This window comes from Saccostrea cucullata, unplaced genomic scaffold, assembly GCF_032062105.1.
Source record: "Saccostrea cucullata isolate Sc308-1 unplaced genomic scaffold, CSIRO_AGI_Scuc_v1 ctg7369, whole genome shotgun sequence".
NCBI classification, from domain to species: Eukaryota; Metazoa; Mollusca; class Bivalvia; order Ostreida; family Ostreidae; genus Saccostrea; species Saccostrea cuccullata.
In genome coordinates, this window is record NW_026939477.1 from 28,732 (window position 1) to 50,458 (window position 21,727).

At 32.3% G+C, this 21,727-nt stretch overlaps 1 protein-coding gene across 1 annotated transcript; it reads right to left on the reverse strand.

The window, feature by feature from the left end:
- Nucleotides 1–515: 515 nt before the first annotated feature.
- On the reverse strand, nucleotides 516–12,385 carry LOC134253093 (microtubule-associated tumor suppressor 1 homolog; the record flags this gene model as incomplete). The annotated part of the gene is made up of 6 exons (XM_062735605.1): nucleotides 12,357–12,385; nucleotides 8,730–8,978; nucleotides 2,430–2,555; nucleotides 1,559–1,684; nucleotides 1,067–1,192; nucleotides 516–641 (listed from the first exon to the last, which is right to left on the reverse strand). Coding segments are annotated over exons 2-6 (724 nt in total), but the record flags the coding sequence as incomplete, so codon positions are not given.
- Between the last annotated feature and the right edge of the window lie 9,342 nt (nucleotides 12,386–21,727).

The following is a 21,727-nucleotide window of genomic DNA, read 5'->3' on the forward strand; positions in this document are numbered from 1 at the left end:
TTCCTGGCACAGTGGTTCTGGAGAAGAAGATTTTTAAATTTTCATTAATCCAATTCCCTTTGAATGAGGGCGTGGCCCTTCATTTGGACAAACTTGATTTCCCTTCACCCAAGGATGCTTTGTGGCAAGTTTGGTTGAAATTGGCCCAGTGGTTCTTGAGAAAGAGTCGAAAATGTGAAAAGTTTACAGACAGACAGACGGACAGAATGTGATCAGAAAAGCTCACTTGAGCTAAAAAAGATACAGGACCGGAGATCCACAGTCCCGCCAATTTAACAACATGATCAACTATAAATGTACTTAGAAATAAGTAGAGAAACATCGCATGTTATTGTACAAAATAAATATAAACATTTTTTCATAGGTATCCATGTGGTTCATTTTTTGTTAGGAAAAAGTATTTTGTTAGACATTGTAGAACCTTTGCATTAACAGGCAATTTATCATTAAAAATTTTAGCACCTGAATTTTGTGAAAATTATGTATGAATTTATTATAAATCATTTCGAACTTGCCATTCAATTTTCTTTCAAGTGACAGTTGCTTCACATCACATTGTGCAATGGTAGCATCTTGTCTTTCAGTTTTGGTTTTGATACTTCTTATGTTATTAATAATTTCTTTGCTTTCACTTTCAAGATCTGAAAAAAAAAACTTAACCATATCATGCTTCAAGGATTTATGCACATTGTTTATTTTTATTTGTTGCATAATTCAAGTACTAGTACAATTTTTTTTTTCATTTCATTACGTTTTGAGTTGAATTGTTTGTTTAAAAGGGTATGAAGATAAAAAAAGTTTTACATATAACACAATAACGTAAAACCATATGTTGTATATTTTAGAAGAAATTCGGTCAGAATATGTGATGTTTTAAACTTGCAAATTTCTAAACATTTCTTGAAATTGCTTATAACATACATGTTTTTTTGAAATACAGTTATTTACAGGAAATCGATTCTGACATTTACAACTGGGTCTATATCTATAGTGTAACAATAAAAACACATTATATATTATTGGTACTTGATAGTTTTTATTGAGAATGATGTTTATAATTACCTACCATTCAATTTTCTCTCCATCGATTGTTGCTTTTCTTCATGTTGGTTAATGCTTGCATTTTGTATTTCGTTTTCGACTGCAATACTTGTTATGTTACTTGCTATTTCTTTGCTTTCACTTTCAAGATCTGAAAAAACACTTTACAATATCATGCTTCATAGATGTATGCGCATCTGAGTTGCATTGTTTGTTTGAAAGGGTATGAAGATAAAAAAACGTTTTACATATAATAACAGAATTACGTAAAACCATCTGTTGTATATCTAGAAGAAACTCGGTCAGAATATGTGATGCGTTGGATGTTAAAGTGCCAATTTCTAGACATTTCTTGAAATTGTCTATAACATACACGTTTTGTTGAAAAACAGTTATTTATATGATATCAATTTTGACATTTACAACTGGATCTATGTCTACAGTGTAACAATAAAAACATATTATGTTATAACATATATATATTTGATAGTTTGTATTGAGAATGATATTTACCTACCATTCAATTTTCTCTCCAACGATTGTTGCTTTTCTTCGTGTTGATTAATGCTTGCATTTTGTATTTCGTTTTCGACTGCAATACTGGTTACATTATTTGCTATTTCTTTGCTTTCACTTACAATATCTAAAATGAATATAATTTCCTTGATCAATATGTATTTCAAAACTATATTCTTTTTGTAAAATGTTAAATAAGGTACACTTACAATTATCAAATTCTTATGGAAAATCAAAGATATATTTTCCTTTAGAAGTATAAATGATAAGGTCATTGTCTCGAATTTAGATAACTGACCTTGAAAAACAGTTAAAATTATTATAAAACAAAAGAAGACTTTACATATTTGTATGCCATTGTCCGTAGAAGAGAAAAAAATCAATGATTTAATAGATAATAAACAGTAATCAAGCTTAAAATCCACCTAAACAACACAAATCAAAAGCAGAACAAACATGAGCTTCTTAAAATATTAGAGGAAAGATCAAATGCCACGGAGGAATAAGCATCTGCTGCCGACTCGTCATACCCGCCGTTTGCTCCTTGTCATGATCAGGAAAAAGAAAGGATCCGTCAAAAATACTTTTTAAGTGATGGCCTTACAATTTGTATGAAAAACGTTAGTCAGAATTCTATTTTATGATAATTTATATTTGCTGAAAAAATCAATGGCTTGAACATAGAAATTGCAAAATAAAGACTTCAAACGAGAATGTTAATACTCGCGCTCGATTTGCCTGCCTGCCAATAGACTGTACCACCCTCTTTATGCAGAACACGCTCCTGTTTATCGAATAAACTGAGAGACACAAACCCCACAGGTAGGTATCAATTTATGAAAATTCTGAATTAAATATTGTTATTTACTTACCTTTCAAATTGCTTTCAAATAACTGTTGCTTTATTTCAAGGTTCAAAATGGTGCCATCCTGTCGTTTGTTTTCGATTGCAACGCTGGAAATGTTATCCATAATGTCTTTTTTGTTACCTCCAATATCTTAAATAAACATATTTAAAATCGTTTGCATTAGATTTTCAAAAATACTTTAACCCTTTAACTACCAGAGATTTTGCGATTTTACTGCAAATTGACTAAGAATTTTTGAATAGAAATTTGGACATTTTCTAGTCACTTTTACGTAAAGCAACCTGTATATTTTCTGAAAGGTAAATTCCTAAAGTATTTAATTTTGTAGAGTAAAATGACAATGTGGTTGCCATGGCAACGGATAAGGCCCATAATTGCCAAAATATATGTTTTTCTCCTTTTTACTTCCCAGAAATACAAACAAATTTACAAATAACGCTTCCATAACAGAAGATTTAGTGATACTACTAAAACAAAGCATTAATTGTCAACTAGTTTTAAGTTATACTAGTCAATTTTATTTTTAAGAGGGGTTTGACATAATGTCCGTCATCCGTAAACATGGTAATGCCTTGCGGCATTACAGCTGTCTGAACGTAGTAAGCAATTTTTCAATCGCTTTCCCTCTTACAGCTTTCGATTGATTTCAATAAAGTTTGGTACACTTGTAGAGAACACTTACACAACTTTTTTTTATTTTTCAATGAAAAGTGTTGCCATGGTAACAAAGAATTGAAATTTTGAGAAGGGGACACTTTAAAGATTGTTACGATTTCAACAAAATGTGGAAAACTACACCGCGTATTCAATACCATGCTGCACATTAAAATTACAAATGATGTTACAAAAATTGACATTTATAAAACATTGGTCAAAGGGAGATGCGTGGCGCAGTGGTTAGAGCGTCTGCTCTAGAGTCGCGAAGCAAGGAGTCAATCCTTACGTCGAGGGTTCGAATCCCACTGTGGGACGTGGAGACCGGTCCTTCGGATGAGACCGTATAAACCGGGATCCCGTGTCGCAGTAGGTGCTGGCATAAAAAAGATCCCTCACTGCTCAAAGGCCCTAAGTGCCGAGCACGAGCATAGGACAAAATTTGTAGCCCTCCACCGGCAAATGGTGGCGTCTCCATATGAGTGAAAAATTCTCGAGAGGGTCGTTAAACAACATACAATCAATCAATCAAAGGGAGATGAGGAAGAATATTGGTATAAAGACTATTTAATATTCCTTTGTTAAGTCGTTAGTGTTGATTTGATGTCATCATCATCAGATTCATAAAAGATAATATCTCGTCTTATATACCATTTTTTCTTCTTAGAAGAAAACTATATGTCTAAGATTAATTGATTGTATGTTGTTTTATGTCCCATTCAAAAATGTTTCACTAATATAGAGACGTCACCATATACTGACGAAGGGCTTCAAAGTTTGACCTTTACTCAGTACTCAGGGACATTGAGTAGTGAGGGATCTTTATCATGCCTACGCCTGACTTGACACAGTACCTTGGTTTTTAAGGTCTCATACAACCCAAAACTTTAACGTCAAGTTCCGAGCACATGGCTAAGGAACAGATACTACCCTTTTTATTTCAACTTAGGTCAGTCGCGGTCGAGATTCGAACCCACGACCTCCCTATCACAGAGCGATAGGTACCGTGAACGGTGCGAAATGTTTTAGATGCACGTGTACATGTGTAATATCTAGTCATTTTTGACCCCCCCCCCCAATTTACTAGAGTATTATCATAGAATAAAATTACTTGTCTGCAGGTTCCAGAAGTCTGAATATTAGATTTCTCAACAATATGTACTCGAACATACAATATCACTAGCTCATCAATAAGTTTAAATGACTCCCATAGGGCCATGGAAAAGCACTACACACACTGCCTTTCGATTCCTTAATATGTTGTCAAATTGTTAATTGTTCTTAATTACAACTCTTCTATAAGGGGCGGCCCCGTGGGGATCTGCGTTAGAATAGGTCCTTAGTACCCCCTTGCTTGTCGTAAAAGGCGACTAAATGGGGCGGTCCTTCGGATGAGACCGAATAAACCGAGGCCCCGTGTCACAGCAGGTGTGGCACGATAAAGATCCTTCCCTGCTCAAAGGCCGTAAGTGCCGAGCATAAGCCTAAATTTGCAGCCCTTCACTGGCAATGGTGACGTCTCCATATCAGTGAAATATTCTGGAGAGGAACGTTAAACAGTATACAATCAATCAATCAATCTGTAAGGGGCGAGAAATGTTCATCCATTGATACATCACCAGACTTTAAAATAGTACAAATGTAAAATAATATACATTTATTGACTGAGTTCGATGGCAATATACGTTTTGTTGAACCCAAGAACCAAACTGTCTGCCTGAGGCCGTTAGGTCGAAGGGAGACAATTTGATTCGAGGGTTGACAAAACACATTTTGCCTGAGAATTTTTTTAGCTCACCTGAGCCAAATTAAGGCTCAAGTGAGCTTTGTCTGGCGTCCGTCTATCTGTCTGTCTAGCTATTTGCCCGTCTGTCTGTCTGTAAACTTTTCACATTTTCAACTTCTTCTCAATTTCAACTTAACTTGCCACAAAGCATCCTTGGGTGAAGGGGATTCAAGTTTGTTCAAATGAAGGGTCACGTCCTCATTCAAGGGAAGATAATTTGGAATTAATGAAAATTTGGTGGTATGTTTTAAAAATCTTCTTCTCAAGAACCAATGTGCCCGGAAAGATGAAACTTATGGGGAAACATACTCAGGTTGTGTAAATTCAAGTTTGTTCAAATCATGACCCCCGGGGGTAGGGCAGGGCCACAATGGCCAATCAAAGTTTAACATGGACATATATAGGAAAATTCTTTAAAAATCATCTTCTCAAGAATAGCAAAGCCATGATTGGTCATGAGACTACTTTTAGATTTAAATTTATCAATAATTAACCAATTTCTACTTTTTCCTAGCTCTATTTGCTTATGTGAGCAATGTGGCCCATTGGCCTCTTGTTTTACGTGTATGTATTTTGTACTGCCTTTCATGATGTAACAATAGGTCCGTCACTTTTGAACACCAACAAATGAAAATGAGATTAAGTTCCGCCCGTTCTGTTGCCTAAGTGGTCCAACATGTCACTCTGAATCAGCGGTCCAACTTCAATTTTTTTTATATCCGCTCAGCAAAACAATAGAAATGTTAGACACTTTTCCGTATAAATTTGTATAATAATTTTTAAAAAGTATAACAAAATATTTATATTTTTCTGCAAAGATACCCCTCGTGTGAATAAAATTGTGGAGATTTTTAGGCATAATTTCTGGATAATTCTGATTAAACTTTCATTAACTTATTTCCATAACATTTTAAAAACCAGAGGCGACTTTGAAATTCAATAGCGCATTTTAATATTTTTGTGCAATCATCTGGCACAGACTATATACTAGCTCGGTTTTATTTATTTTTTGTAACAGTTTATTAATCAACTTTCTAAGCTTCCTCAATGCACATACTTGTAATCCATGCTAATCTGTAAAGGACTATTCAACGAAGGAATTTTTTTTAGTTAATCCCAAGTTTTCTAATGACTTGTTTTTAACTCTGTGTGGCCTGAAAAAAAATATTTAGATACAGTTCCTGGAAGTATGTTATAGACAAACTGTTTTATATGTTATATAATCAAAATAATGTAAAACTTTTGCATCGTGATTTGATTATAACGACCTACAGCACATGTATCATCACAAGACTTTGGAGCTTTTTACTGGTCTACAAATGAAATGAAAAAAGGCAAAGACAACGACAAGTCATTGATTTAAAAAAAATCCAGAGATAGGATTAGGTGCCTATAGGAGGAGTAAACATTCCCTTCAGACCGGTCACACTGTGAGCCCTTTGTAATAATTAGGTATAGATGGAACGCCCCTTAGCCATATTTAGTGCTAAATCAAAGGCTTAACTGGGCCTAAATATTAATTATAATTATACCTGCAAAACTGACTGGAAAAAAGAAGTAATCAAACCTTCATACTGTGTTAAATATTAGAAATTATCCATTTAAAAAAAAATGAATCTTAGTATTGTACACATGATTCTGAATTTAGATCACAACTCCAAACGTACTAAATAAACACCAATTCTCGTCTGACCCCCCCCCCCCCCCCAATACGAGTTTGCATCTGTTTGAGTTTGTTTGGGTCATGCTCTCGATCATGCATAGTTTATGATTTGTAAAATGATAACGATAATATTGAATTATTTCAGATGAATTGCTCCTTCTATGTACAGGAATGACAAATTCGACAGGGGTTTCTGAAACAAGGGGTGTGCGCAATCATGGCGCTGAGCCAATGACTATTACTACATTTACATATATATCTCTCAAAGTTATGGACTTTTCTATGTATATTGCTCAGATCATGTCGAACAATAACTCTTCTTTAAGAATAATTCATTTAATAAAAAAATAAATTTGTTCCAAGTATCAAAAGAATCAGTTTTTTTTACATTGCATTCATAAACAAATTCATTGTACACGTAAAACGTCAAATGACGTCATAGTGCATTTTGAGTGTTTTACTCGTAAAAGATCCAATACTCAACAACAAATATCTCTGTAACGGATGCGTGTACCTTACAACGTCCACCATAAAAATTGTAGGGAAAGTTCCAAACTTTTGGGTTATGGCATTTATTTTAATTTTATTTTGTGTTGTTATTTAGATAAAGCCAACAGAAAATAGCACAAAATCAGTCATTTTATAGCAATTTTCTCAACTTCCTGGTAGGATATGCAATATTCAGGTCAGGTTTACGATAATTTCCTAATATCAAATAGAAAAACTTTGTGTAGCAAAATTGTTCAGTTTCTTCTTTAGTTTAAGAAAATATCAATTGTTTTGTGGTATCCCAATTATTAACAAAACGCCAACAGTTTAATATCTGTGATGGTGAAAGTGCGTCCAAATGCGTCTCTGGGGGTAAAAGGGTTAATGAGAAATTTGAATATAGAGAAATTCGGTTGGACTGACGTTAGTTCATTCCCGAGCAAATCATCAGAAGCTCAAATGTATATATTTATTCTTATTTGATTAAAATACTTTGTTCCTTATTTCATTGTGCTCATGAAAGTTGGAATATATGCTTTAACGTTTGTTCTGAAAGGTTAGTTCTAAAAGCTTGCCGACCATGTCAGTCTTCGCTATACTATCTTCAATGAATTAAAAAGGACTCATTTTTTTCTGTAAAACTATTTTTCTTATTGATGTTTGAATATCTTTCTTTGTGATTAAAAAGAGTCAAGTAATTCAATTTTAAGAAATCAACATGTTTTGTAACAATGGTCCAACATTAGAAACATAGAAAAATCAAAAACATAGCGTCACGAGTTTCTTAAAAATAGTACTAGTATATCAATACATTTCACCAATATGGCCCAATACAAGTGCCTTCAAAAATAATTTCTCTATATTTTGAAAAGTAAATTGCTAAAAAAATTTCCAGTACAATGTAGCATACTTTTGTCTCTGGATTTTTCTGGATGTTATATTTTATACTGCGTAAGTATGCTTTCACAAGATCGGCAACTGTGAAGCACGTTATCCCTTACTAATTTAAAAAATAGAAAAATGGTATAGATAATGCGTTTTCTCAAAGATTGTCCCAGTCGGATACAGAGCATCTATTATTCAAAATTTGCCTGTGGTTTGTATACACATATGCATGACAAGCATTTGACATATTCCCCGCTGTTCAAGCATTTGCAGAGTTCTATCCTGAATTTTTCAGCATATATAACATTTTTCGGTTAACAGCGTCAAAGAGACGTTTTACGACGTCATCTTTTTTTTCAATGAGGACTACATGACCTCTTAAGATGATTTTTTTTCTTCACCGAAGCAAAGTATTGCGGGATAATTTTGAATATGCAACGATGTAAAAAAAAAAATTATTGTGATAGTCTACCATTTTATTCGCTTCTTTGCGCCTTTTTACAGAGGATATGACAAAAGACATTATTTTGTGTATTAATTGTAAATATCTTAATTTAGAACTTTTCTGCGATCCGATTTTCGCATTATTTTTTTTTTCTTTTTGGAATCTGGATCAATTTGAAATTAATCACGATTCTTAAACAAAATTTTAAATACACGTCATTCAAGCCTATTATTAAAATATTTCTGTCAAATTTGAATATTCATGTAATATGAAGTTAATTTGAAAAAAATATGACAGTAGTCGGCGATATTTCCGAACAATTCTTTTTATTAAAGGTGTAATTTTTACAGGAAACAGCTTTACTATACATAAGGAACTTACCATTTGGCATTTTCTTATTTATGGCATTAAGTTCTCCTCCGATTTTTTCCATTTTGGTGGACTGGTCTTTCACAAGTTGCTCCAAAACTTTTAAAAGATTTTTAAGAAGACTCAATTCCTCTCGTCTAGAAGAATATTTTGTGACAGAAAACTCACCAGAAACCGTCATAGATATCATAAGAAGAAGCATCCAAGGGCAAAATGTTTTGTGGTTCCCCATTTCAACGAAATATTCTAAACCAGGGCACTCTAAAACGACATGAATCGTAGATAAGCATGACAATTGCAATATGTGAAATCTAAAACATCTACGTTCACGCGCTGTAATTAATAAAAATAAATAACTAAATAAAAACAGGCGCGAACAAGTATTTCTAAATAAAATTTCTATCTCGTTTTAATTTACGTAAAATGTCATTGTATATTTAACTCCTGGAAACAAAGTTAATCTCGAAATGAAATGCAGTTAATAAAAATGATATCTGAATGTATTCTGAGTAATTTCACAAAAGTATTCAATGAATCAGAACACCAATTCTTATTTTTAAGGACATACTTACAAACAAAATAAAAGGAAGCAGGGTTTGGTATATATTTTGAGACTTATTTTGGATACAACAAATATCCGAATATCATTCGGAATTTCAGAAGAATGTATCTTTGACATTGATATCTTTTTGAGAGAATTTGTTAACCAGAAGAAACAATAGAATACTAAAATAATGAATTTCAGCTTAATAAAGATACGGCGAGTGTCTCTCAGGAGAATTCTCGGCTAAAAAACAAAATCAAATCGTTTAGGGTGTCATTCATTCATAACATTTTTTTTCAAAATCAATTAAACCTATCGGGTTTGAGACAATTATTTTAATCAAGAAAATGAAAATTATTAACTAAGTTCAATTTACAATTGTAAGGATGAAGGAGTACATTGTCCTATAATCCAACTGGGATATGAAAGTGTTATACTTTTCTGCCTGGATAAACAAACCTGTTACATATGTTAATCGGATTAATAACAGTGTAAGCTACCAGGATGTTTATCTATCTCTGGACGGCGATATAGGATACTTAATGGAACATTGCTAAAACTTATCTTAACATTATATTAACCTTTGCACAATACCGGGACATAGAACTGAAACTTTTTATAGTTTATGTTTAAATTACAATTTATTTTATAAAATTCCAGGATTTTGTCAAATATTCATTTTATAACTTGTTTACTCAAATCTGACTTGTTTGTTCCATGTGTAAATGAGTATTACGTATTGTACGTTATATGAATATGAACTCTGTATGGGACTTGTTGGAGCAGCACTCTGCACTCCCTGGAGCGGGGCTCTTCGAAGTGACATTCTAATAGAGATACTATACGATCAGGGTCCACTATATGATCAGCAACTCTGTTATATTACATATCACTTTCAGTACTTAAAATAAACTCTTTGAAAAAGACTATTTTTTATCATTAGCTTTCAATCATCCATTACATGTAAACAAATCATAAGCTTCACAAATTAGGGAGTAGAAAGCAACACAATAGATCTTTCAATTTCTTAACTACAAAATGATCATAAATATGCAGATACAAGTCCGGTTTACCTGCAATAAGAAATAAACTGACAAAAAGATTAAATTGCCAAGGACGGACTACTTTTTCATCAAATAATCCATCAAAGCTAGATACACTTTTTCATTTCTCTACTCAATGCCTTTGACATGCAAGGAAATGAAATTTAATGATTTTTTGAAAACCATTTCAGCAATTTAATATTTTTAAAGGAAAATCACATCTTCAAGAGAAGCTAAAATTTCCCATCATTGTATATCTCCACCTTTTCCCACTGGGAATTAATCCTTAAATTGGAATCAGAATAGGTTTTCTATTTAACGGAGGATCTACAATTTTTCGGGAAATCTATGTAGTTTATGTTTTGATATCGCCAGGCGGAAAATCAGACTTATTTCAGGTGTATATACAGCTGTATTTCAAACACGAATTATTCAAGGAAACTATTTTCTTTATATGTAACAAATGGCATTTGATACGTATAATTCTTGAGTGACACAAATGATGCTTTGTGTAACTTTTTGCAATGCACATGGAATGTTGAAAAATCTATTGTGTTAGAAATAAAAATCATTAAGCTATTTAAAAATGTATCAAACTATTTGAAATTTGATAATGAAAACATTTGTTTAAAAGATTTTATGCTTAACAATTACGGTAAGTGATATCTCTTGATATTATAGAGCTTCTCGTATTATTTTTAAATTAAATGCAAAAGAAAATCTAACCGTCGAGCTAAATTTATTCCATACGCTAATTCTACTACAAAAGTCTTCCGAATACTAACACATTGATGACACTTGTAATGAAATAAATATAGATTAACAAATGTGTTCAGGAGAATTTTTTACCTTATTTGCTTTCAAAAACATATCTACCGTTTTTTTTTATTTTGTTATAATATGAAGAAACAATGTTTTTGTGTGTTGTCATGGTCATTCCCGTATAGATTCGGCATAGCCTCATTATTGTAGCCTTAACGCATCACGCGTACCGTGTTCTTAATTTGTTGCAATATATCAGGTTTAAATTATGCTTGCATTTTTTTGGGGGTATTATATATAATTAATACAATTTTCTCAAAGAACCTTTCGAAATTTTGAAGAATGTACAATCAAGGAAATTCCAAGATTAGATGCCTAGGAAGAGAAAACATCCCCTGTTGACTTGCGCATTCTAATTTTCAGATCTTTTATTTATAATTAAACTATGTAATTTATGATTTTATTTTTAGGTAGCCTTTTTGTTTGTTGACGAACTCACCAGACTGTTTTTAAGATATCACGAAAATAAAAGAAAAATTTTATAAGAGGAAAATTGCAACGAAGCACAGAACAACCCTTAACTGTTTTTAAGTGGTTAACTTGCAATAAGAAATAAGTTGTTAAAAACACTCCATTTCCAAATACTTTTCCGTTTTCCACTTGATGCGTAAGGCAGGCGACAAAATAGAATTAGAAAAAAATATTTGAATTTTATTTAAACATTTTTTTATGTGTGTACATGGAAAATTGACATCAATATAAAATAGTTACACATTTCCTGAGGTTATTGTGAACATCAATTTTAAATATAATTTTTCGTCCTTGGATTCAAAAGAGATTTTTCTAGTTGAAATAATTTTCTGGGATATCTGTATAGTTTTGCTATGTTATAATGTGACAAGTATTTTATTAATAATACTTATTGGTTAAATTATTTTAAAGTACACCTATAACCATACTGAATATTAAAAGAATTTACAATTTTTGACTGAATATATTCTGTTCCTCGATCTTGTTTAGAAGACATCCCCCTTTTGTAATAAAACACTACAACTCTGAATTAATATGAAGAGAGAACACTTTGTTTTCCTACATAATAATGTTTACTTAAGTAACACTAACGTTGTTTTGAATGCTTTTGCGAAATGCACATGAATACTGACGTTAAAAAAGGGGGGGAAAGATTATTTACACTTTTTAAAATTTGATGAGGATAGCAACTGTTTAAAAGTCAATTTCTGCTTAACATTTCACGTAATATTTTAAACTAAATGCAAACAAAAATCCTACCTGTAGAATTAAATTAATTCCATACACTGGCTATCTATCTCTTGCTTTTAATGTTACTAACGGAATCATAACACTTGTAATATAATATAAAGCTTTATGCAATCAGGAACAATTTTCAACACAATTGCTTTCAGGAACATGTCTTTCAAGTTTTGAAAAGCTTCTACTTACTATAAAGGAGTCACTTTGAACAGAAGCACGTAAAACATTTTTTTTTCTTTCTACATATGAAGATTTATACTCATGAAAATAAGCACTCAAACATAGAGTACAAATGGAGAAGGTTTATATTCTTTTACCCTTACAGAAGATTAATTTTTTTATGTTTGCTAATTCGTTTTTTAAGACTTTTAGTAGTATTTTTAAAGAAAGTATTCATAGCTTTCATATAATTTTCTGAGTGAGGTTCTGATGGTCAAGGTATAGCCTGAAGGATAAAATTGAAAAGGTATGTTTATTTTAAAAACGGACAAAACACATAGCGATCATCCCATATCTGTTTAAAACTAATGTTTTCTGTTTAAATTAGCATCATTTATATTGAACATATTTGTAATACAAGTGTTAATAAATGTCATATATTTAAATTAATCTGCAAATGTTTAGAACATATTAAATTTACATCATGTTCAAAGTTTTCCTAACCTATAAAACATCTTTGAAACATTTCAATGATCAATGTCTAGAGAAGAAAAATTCTTGTAAATGAGTATGTTATATTGTCATCAAATTCTACATTGACATCAAACAGTTATCTGTAATGTAAATAAAATAACAACTACTGTAAACGAAAATACTTCTTGATACATAATGCAACACAAATAAAGAGCGGCAATTCGGACAAGCAATTTGGCAATGCCAATGCAATTTAAATTTGTGAAATGCACTAAAACGTATGCCATCTGTATAAAGGATTGTAACCAAGAAAGTAATAGTTGATAAATTTACATGGAAGTATATCACTGAGTATGTATAAGAGTATCCTTCTTAACTTGTCTTTAAAACCAAATGTAAGAGTTATTACCCTTGAGATACACCGTTATATTTCCATTTCTAAATTTTTTCTCTATAATAACCCTTTGAAAGTAAGCGGAGTTGATTTCCTGATAATTCTCCCGGAATGTAAATTAGGCAGATCGATAGGTCAGCAGCTAAGGAGGCCTAATACGCATGCAAATCTCGTGCGCATCTGTCTCTGTGTCTGACGCTAGGAGGCCAAATATGCATGTAAATCTCGTGCGTCTGCCTTTGTGTTTGACGTCAGTGTGCGAGGACTATTGAAATTGGCATGGAAGTCCTCGTGTAATTTAAATCGACTAGTCTACATTCTTAATGTCTAAGTCTACAATTTTATTTCACAATGAAATGGAAATATAAGGAATCACTGTCTAGTTTTGAGAGTATGCCAGGGACATCAACAATAGTGGGAAACATGGGATAATTTTAGCATAACGGGCTGGTATGAAAGACTTTGTGTGAATGAGGTTGTTGTTATTTTTAAACACTAGACGGACAGTCACATGACTTTATCCCATTCACTGAATTCCCGCTTGCACGAACTAACATCGGGCACTCTGAGCCTAGCCGTTGAACTGGTTAGATGTCACAAATATTACTATCTGTATATTAATGATAATAGAGTACTATTATCATTAATATACAGATAGTAATATTTGTGAATTCCCGTGTGTGTCCCGGTAAGATTCTATTCTAAAGTAAAGTCTATTATGTTTTAATTATCTGTCTAAATGTCTGTCTATTTGTCGTCTATATGTTGTGTGTAATTGTAATATCACAGGTTTTTTGAGGTTTATATCATCGTAAATAAATTATTGAACCCATACCAGATGTTTTCATTTCTGATGTACTACCACTGGCTACATAATGATTGTATACTGTTTCACGTCCCTCTCCAGAATATTTCACTGATATGGAGACGTCACCATTGCCGGTGAAGGGCTGCAAATTTAGGTCTATGCTTGGCACTTACGGCCTTTGAGCAGGGAGGGATCTTTATCGTGCCACATATAAAATATTCCCAGACAAAAATCTATTCAGTATTTCTGATCACAAGCAGCCTTCAACAAAATATTCCCTTCGAAATAAAATTCTTAGCCTTACGAATTCGAAGCGTAACCGCCTTTCAAGCCGATTTACACCTTGCGTACTTTTAACGAAAATCTACAGCGACCAGTTAGTGCAGTATTTATCTCCGAATACATTTTATCTAATATTTAATTGTCCATCTCACATGTATTTATAAGTAATTAATAACAAGTTTTTAAACGTGTCCAAATCTTCTGAGAAGGCATGCGACTATTTTGAAGGAATGCAAAAATCCTAAAAAAATTCTTCAGTTAAAGACAAAATAGTATAATATCTTGACGAAATATGTCCAAGTCAAAGATGTGTTAAAGATTGTGTGTACATTTTGTGATGTCTGTTATGAAATGATGTGCATTTCTGTTCATAATTATTTGTTAATTATTCACGTGTATTTTTAATGATTGTTGTTTTTAACAGTTTTTCTCTAAAATATGATCTTTATAAAATAAAAAAAAAAACAGTTCTTTATAAATATTCTTATTCTAAATCTGAGCGTAATCCCCAAACAATAATTAAATCCTATGTAAGAGCAAAAAGATCAAGAAAAGTAGCATTGGTAAATAACCTATCTCTCATTAGTTTGCAGGGAAAATTATATATTTAATCACTTTTTGTAATGATTTTGGTATGTTCTTTTCATATTAAAGAATGAAAACATTCTGACAAAGACTTCTCAAAATATTTACAAATTTGGGGTGGAAAATGGGCAAAAAAAAAAATAGAGTTCATTTGCCGATATCTTTTTTTAGAATGGGGACATCATCTTTTATGTCAATTGAATAAGAAAAGTATCATTCTTGAGTAATATTGCTTTAATCTGTTCAGTTGATAGAGTCTATCAATGACAAATGAATGTTTAAAGAATTTTTTTTTTCATATTCTTTCTATTATAAGTACATCTAAAAATTACTGAAGTGGTGAAGTCGCAGTATATAACTTCCATCCCAAGTTTCACAGGCTGCATTACACTTAATAACAAGGAAACATGTCATGAGCTTTTACTTTTTGATAAGCGAGTGCTAATTTATCATTTCAAAAAGTTTGCAAATTTTGTTACAAAGACTTTTCCCACATAGGGTCTACCTTAAGAATAAGGTACGCTGATTTATTTTTATTATCTTTGCTATAATGAAAATATACAATCCCGATTAACCCTTTCTCTGTCCTTCTGAACAAAAAGATGAAAAAGTTCCGATTTATGCTACATACGTTGAAACATAACTTGTGTTTTTATGCAAATTTGTAGTCTGTAGTACTAGTGTTTCAAGAATCGTTTTATTGACATGAATTGTTGTGTTGAAAATTATTCGATTGTATGTACCAAATGTTTAAAAAAAAATGATAAAAGTTTTGTGCAAAAATGTGGATTAATTTTTTCTGCGACAAGAATCAGTATTCTAGCTGCACTCTTCATGACGGAGAGATTTATTACAAAATTATGTTAATTTTTACCAAGATAAGTTATCCCCGTGGTAGTATTGAACTTTTTACTTTTTTAATTTCCTTGTATTAGTGAGTCCTTAGCACGATATTGCGAACCTTTGCTTCTAAGAGAAGCTGAGGGCCAAGTTTAGGTCTTCATTGGTTTGTAAAATAATCTCGCAGAAGACGTAAAAACAACGAATAAACAGACAGTCAATTACTTAAAAGTATACCCTCTAAAAAAGACAAAGAGTGAACACGGACAAAAGTCCATTGAAGCAATGACAAAACAGACCTCTGGTAAGAGAGAGAATCAGATGTCATTAAGGAATGAACATCCCCTGACAACCGATTACATCCGCGTTTTACTCTTTCTTATGATATTGTAAAAGATAAATCCGTAAATAACTGAGTAACAAAGGGATTATCAATTTGTGTCAAAAAATCATTCAGTAAATATTCGACCTAAGGACAAATTGTATTTGCAAAATAGTCCATCGTATCGACCATAGAAATTTCAATTAATTTTCGGAAGACTTCGTTTACGAAAACCACACAGATGTCGATAATGAGAAACCTGAGCATCTTTTATAAAACTTTATTTCTTCTCTTTACGAAAGCACATAGATGTTTATAATGAGAAACTTAAGCATCATATATAATAAATCTTTATTTCTTCTCTTAATTGCTATTTCCTTTTGTGTAACACATTGGTTAGAAAGTTTTTCTGGGATCGCGGAGCAAGGAATTGATCCTTAAGTTATGGCTTCGAATCCCACTGCGGTTCGAAGAGATTGGTCTTTAGGAAAAGACCGTATGAACTGACGTAAAGTGTCGAGTTGTAGTTGGTACAGGAACGAAAAAGAAAACTCACTACCTTTAAGAGCAATTTAAGAGCCACTTTGCAGCCCTCCACTTGCAAGTGGTGGCGTCTCTAAGTGAGTAAACAGTTCTCGAAGGGAAAGTTAAACAAAGAACTTTATCTTTATATGTTATCCCAATTTTTCAAAGTTTATTTAAGGAATGTTTTTAAGGTTTGTGTGAGTTATTGGTGTGTGAAGCATACAGACTTGTCACGTAGGCATATTTCATGAAGCGCGGTAGCGCTTCATGAAAAATATCCCTACGTGCAAGTCTGTGTGATTCTCACACCAATAATTCACAAGTAACTTAAAAACATTCCTAATATTTACATCTTACATGTTTGGAAGCACCGAAAATATACTCAATATTTGAATTTCTCGCTGCCCTATATTGTTATACTTTTACTAACGTCACTGTAGCTCTATTGTGACGTCACGGTAACACACTTTTCTCCGTGTATATTTCTACGCGTGAGTATACACAAAAATGATTTTCAAATCAATTTCACAGTTGGCTTAGTAGAAAAACACAGCGAATGTAAATATTTTTTGATATCCAACAAATCATTGTTTTCTATGGAATTTTTTACTCGAATGGTCTGAAATAGTTCCGAATTGCAATCTTAAATTACAGCTAATATACCGTTATTAGTAAATCTAGTAAAGAAGTCAAAAAAATGTTTTATCATGATGAACTATGATCATTTCCAAACATTCTTCTATATAACCACGAGTGAGAAGAATGTTTGGATGGTGTTAAATAAAAGTTCATACGAACTGCTATAATTCCTGCTGATGGAATGCTCTCTCGATTGTTCATAATGGTTATACAGTAATGGTTTTTTTTTTCTTTCAAAAAAGAGACCAAGCGTTATGAAATAACAGAATATAATTTCAATTGAAAAGAGAATATTTCAGTAGATATATATAGAGTAAAATTCTTCCTTCCTTCCTTATTTAAACTAAATCAAATATCGGAACCATACGCTTACTCCTGTAGTTATTATTTTTTTCCTTATTCTAGACACTCGTACCGAAGAAAGTATTTAAGTATATAGGAACATCCTTGATACAAAGTGCTTTCACGAACATATCTTAAGTTTCTTTTAAAGCTTCCTCATATCATAAAAGTGACTCTTAAAATAGAAAATTCCCCTTAGTACTCAAGTGTTTAAGCAATTTTTCGAAATAAAATGAAGGCCCAAATAATACGATGTGTCACAGGCAAAGCTTAAATATTTGAATTATTTTTTCTATTTAAAATATATATTAAATATTTATACTTGTTCTTTTCAAATACTAAAATTTCTTCTTTTCCTGCAATGACGTTTGTGATCTTAATTTAAAATCTAGGAAGAAAATGACATGTTATTCTTTCAGAAACTCCTTTAACCAGACATATTCATAACATTGCATTTGAAAGCATTTACAACATTCTAAAAGACCCTAAAAATCGAAGTTGACATTGGTTAATTACTTACTCAGTTTATGCGCAAAACTTTTGTTACCGGATCTTTAAGAATTACAGAAATGTCTGAGAGAATGGTCACATATATATCAAAAGTCTAACAATTGTCATATACAAAAGAGAACAACAAACACAAAATGAATCTTACAAAAAACTACAGTAGTTCAAACAGTCGAGAGAAAATTTTCGTTACGAACATAAACTGTATACAGGGAAATTTTCGCCCCGTTTTATTTTCGCCACTTTCGCCCTCTTCGGAGGTGGGAGAATTTAAAACGGGGCGAATTGAATATAAAAAGTATAATATCTGTAACAAAATCTTTATTGGCGAATTTAAAACCGGGCAAACTTGTTTCCAAATCTTGAAGAGGCGAAAATAACACGGGGCGAAAATAACTCTGTATACAGTATTTAGATCGAAGCCCAAGCCCATTTTTGCTGTGATTTAAATTCATGGTAAATTTTGGTTAGTGTCAAGAAGGTTTATTATCATTGAACTCACAGAAAAAATGGAAATCTTAATATTAAAAAAAACATAAACCTTTCATTGCTAAAATTATATTTTAGATATTTTTATGATGGATTCCCATGTCCCAGCACCTCATGTAAATTTTATGTAGAAATTACATATTAATGATATATAGATACATGGGAATATATGTATTTTTTATATTCATATTTGCAGAATGGTGCATACTTATTTTTATAAAATGTCAATACTATTGATTCAATAAATTTATTACCGTACAATAATGGACTCGAGCTCTTTCGGTTGTGTATATGGTTTGTCATTCACCAGAAAATATCAATGTTGACCCCGGTGAAGCCTAGTTCATAGTTGTTTTACAGGTTACGTATTTAATTTAGTGGTGTATTTGATTTAGCGATTTAAGCAAAGAACAGAGTCTGCTAATTAAAGTACATCGCTCAATGTCTTGTATATAAACTTTTATAACTAGCAAATTTAGACAGAGCCAAATCAAATCTACGCAAACTTGTTGAAAATTGAATTTCCGCCAAATATCATACACGCCAAATATAAAACATTTGAGGTATTTTATAGTCAGGGTTTGAATGAATACGAGTTACCTGACGATTCCATTTTTATTAACGGACTTCTTTCGTGGAAAATTTAAAAAAATTATGTTTTGTATTATAAAATAATTAATTCATGCTTTCCTTCTGCTATATGAAGGACATCGAAAATCTGCAATGGACGTGCCTTACGATTATTTTGCTCAGATAACAGCTTCCTCCGGCCGTTGCAGCCATTGTTTTCAACGTTGTTTGAGGTACTGATTGTGACGAGACAATACCGATGCACGCGCACTGTCCCTCGCAAGAAGCGATAAATATAACCGGGTAGTGTAGGGTAGCGTTGTGAGAATTCCATCGTCATCGAAAGCAAGTTTCTTTAACTTGCCTGTTTTGGATGTTTTGGAGGTGCGTGTTTGCTCTGCTCCTATTTTGTTTTGTTTTATGGATATTGATCTTTAAAACTGTTTTTTATCTCCATATGCTTCATTTAGTAAATGCTAAAACTAGCAAAATCACTGTCCAATGATAGAGTCTGCGGTGCTGGGGTGGGGGATCCGTCGATGTTATCGTTAAATGCTTTTATACTTTGAAGATTGCCTGTGCTCTGAGAATTTGACATACATACAAACTAAGTGCATGGTTATGATGAGCAAACGTGCTTCTTCAACATTGATAAATTCGTATCGGATTCCAGTGTTCAGGCAGCCAAGCTCTATTGAATATATTGATTATATGTTATATACGGACATATACTGTTTGACCAGAAAGAATAAACAAACATCTTGTTTTTTTTTTTCATAATATGAACAATAACTAAAACAAAACATTAGGAGAAAAAAATATTTATTTTTGACGTTTAAGGAAGAACAAAGTTGCCAGCAAATGCGTACCCGTCATGAGTGCGATGTCCATAAACGATTATCCCAAATGTTGAATGATCCGTTGTGGTTATAACGTATGTACCCATTTCAACTTGAAATGTGAAAATTTGGTAGAAAATTTTTCCTACACCTCCGTGTTCTATTTTCACTAGTTTATGCTTAAAGGCATTTTCGCCGTTAATACGCAGGTTGTATTCAGAATCTATGGATATAATCACGGTCATGAAGTTTTCTGTGTATCCGTCAGGCACAGTGATCTTGTAATAATTAACATATTGATTAACACCGGGTATGACTGTCATATAGGAGTTATTTAAATTGAATCCCATTCCAAATCCAACAACTAAAATAGGTTTTTCTGAAACTAAAAGTGTTAATTCATTATAGGATATATCCTTAAATTCGGATGCATTTGAATGCCACCTTAATACAGAATGTAGTCCTATGCTACAGTTAATAAAAGTTTGGTTTGCACTGAAAACCTGTAACAATGTTTCATTATTGTGATGCAAAGAAGGGATGGCATACTCATTATCTAACTCATTAGTAGGCGGCGACTCTGTTAACATGTGACTGCAGTCTTTTGACAAGTTGGTCCATCTGTGAGATGGATTTCCAGAAAAAACAGCTATTGGTTTTATGGCGGAGATGAACGTGCCCGGAAGATCTGTGATATGACTTATTTGGAAAGTCTAAAATCTATCCAGATTTAGCACAAAGGTGTTTCCGTCTCCGTATGTATTTCCCAAGAGAGTTATTGACGAGGTCTTTTTCGTTTTCAAAGTTATCTTTATCTTGGTTCCAACATGCAGAGGTAACAAAGCAAACTAAATTAAATCCAACGAGATATCAAATGGCTCGGTTGAAGAAACAAGGTATTTGGTTGAAAGCTTATTTGTTGGTATCATAATTGTTCCGTCGTTCGTTTTATTATTTAGACTGTCAAAATAGTAACATTGGACACCTCTGAGGTATGTAAGAATAATCCATTAGGTTCAGTCTTCATGTATTCACATTGCAATTCCAAAGGAAGAGTGACAGGAGACTCTGATGTTATATTAAATGTCTTGTCATCTGATGATTTAAGGTTCGTATTCAGGTTTGGAGAAGTTATTGTGACCTCAGTTTCATTTTCAGTTGTAATATAGATCGAAAGGTTTCCAGTGAATCCAGCGCGGTTTTGCATGAACAAAATAAGGAATTCTCTACCTATGTTTCCTGTAAGGAATTATAAATTAAAGAAACTCGAAAACATCATTTCTACAATTCAAGAATCCAATGGTCTAGATATAAACACCAATGTTTTATTTCCTTGCTTTATGAATTAATACGTTAACGCTGTACCTGTATATGTTTGCACTTAAGTCGGATTGGATGTCGTTGTCTTTAGTGTTGTCAAGGAGGAGGGTCACCATCACCTAATAATTATATTTGTATTATAATATCTGATTTATATCCTACCGCATGTTCTCATCTTTCTTTGTCGTATTCTCAAGAAAGTTTTGCATAAGAAATTTCACAGAAATATGTATCTTCAAGATTTTAATAAAATTTTAGCAAAATTTCTGTATTTAAAAAATACTCTACTAAATT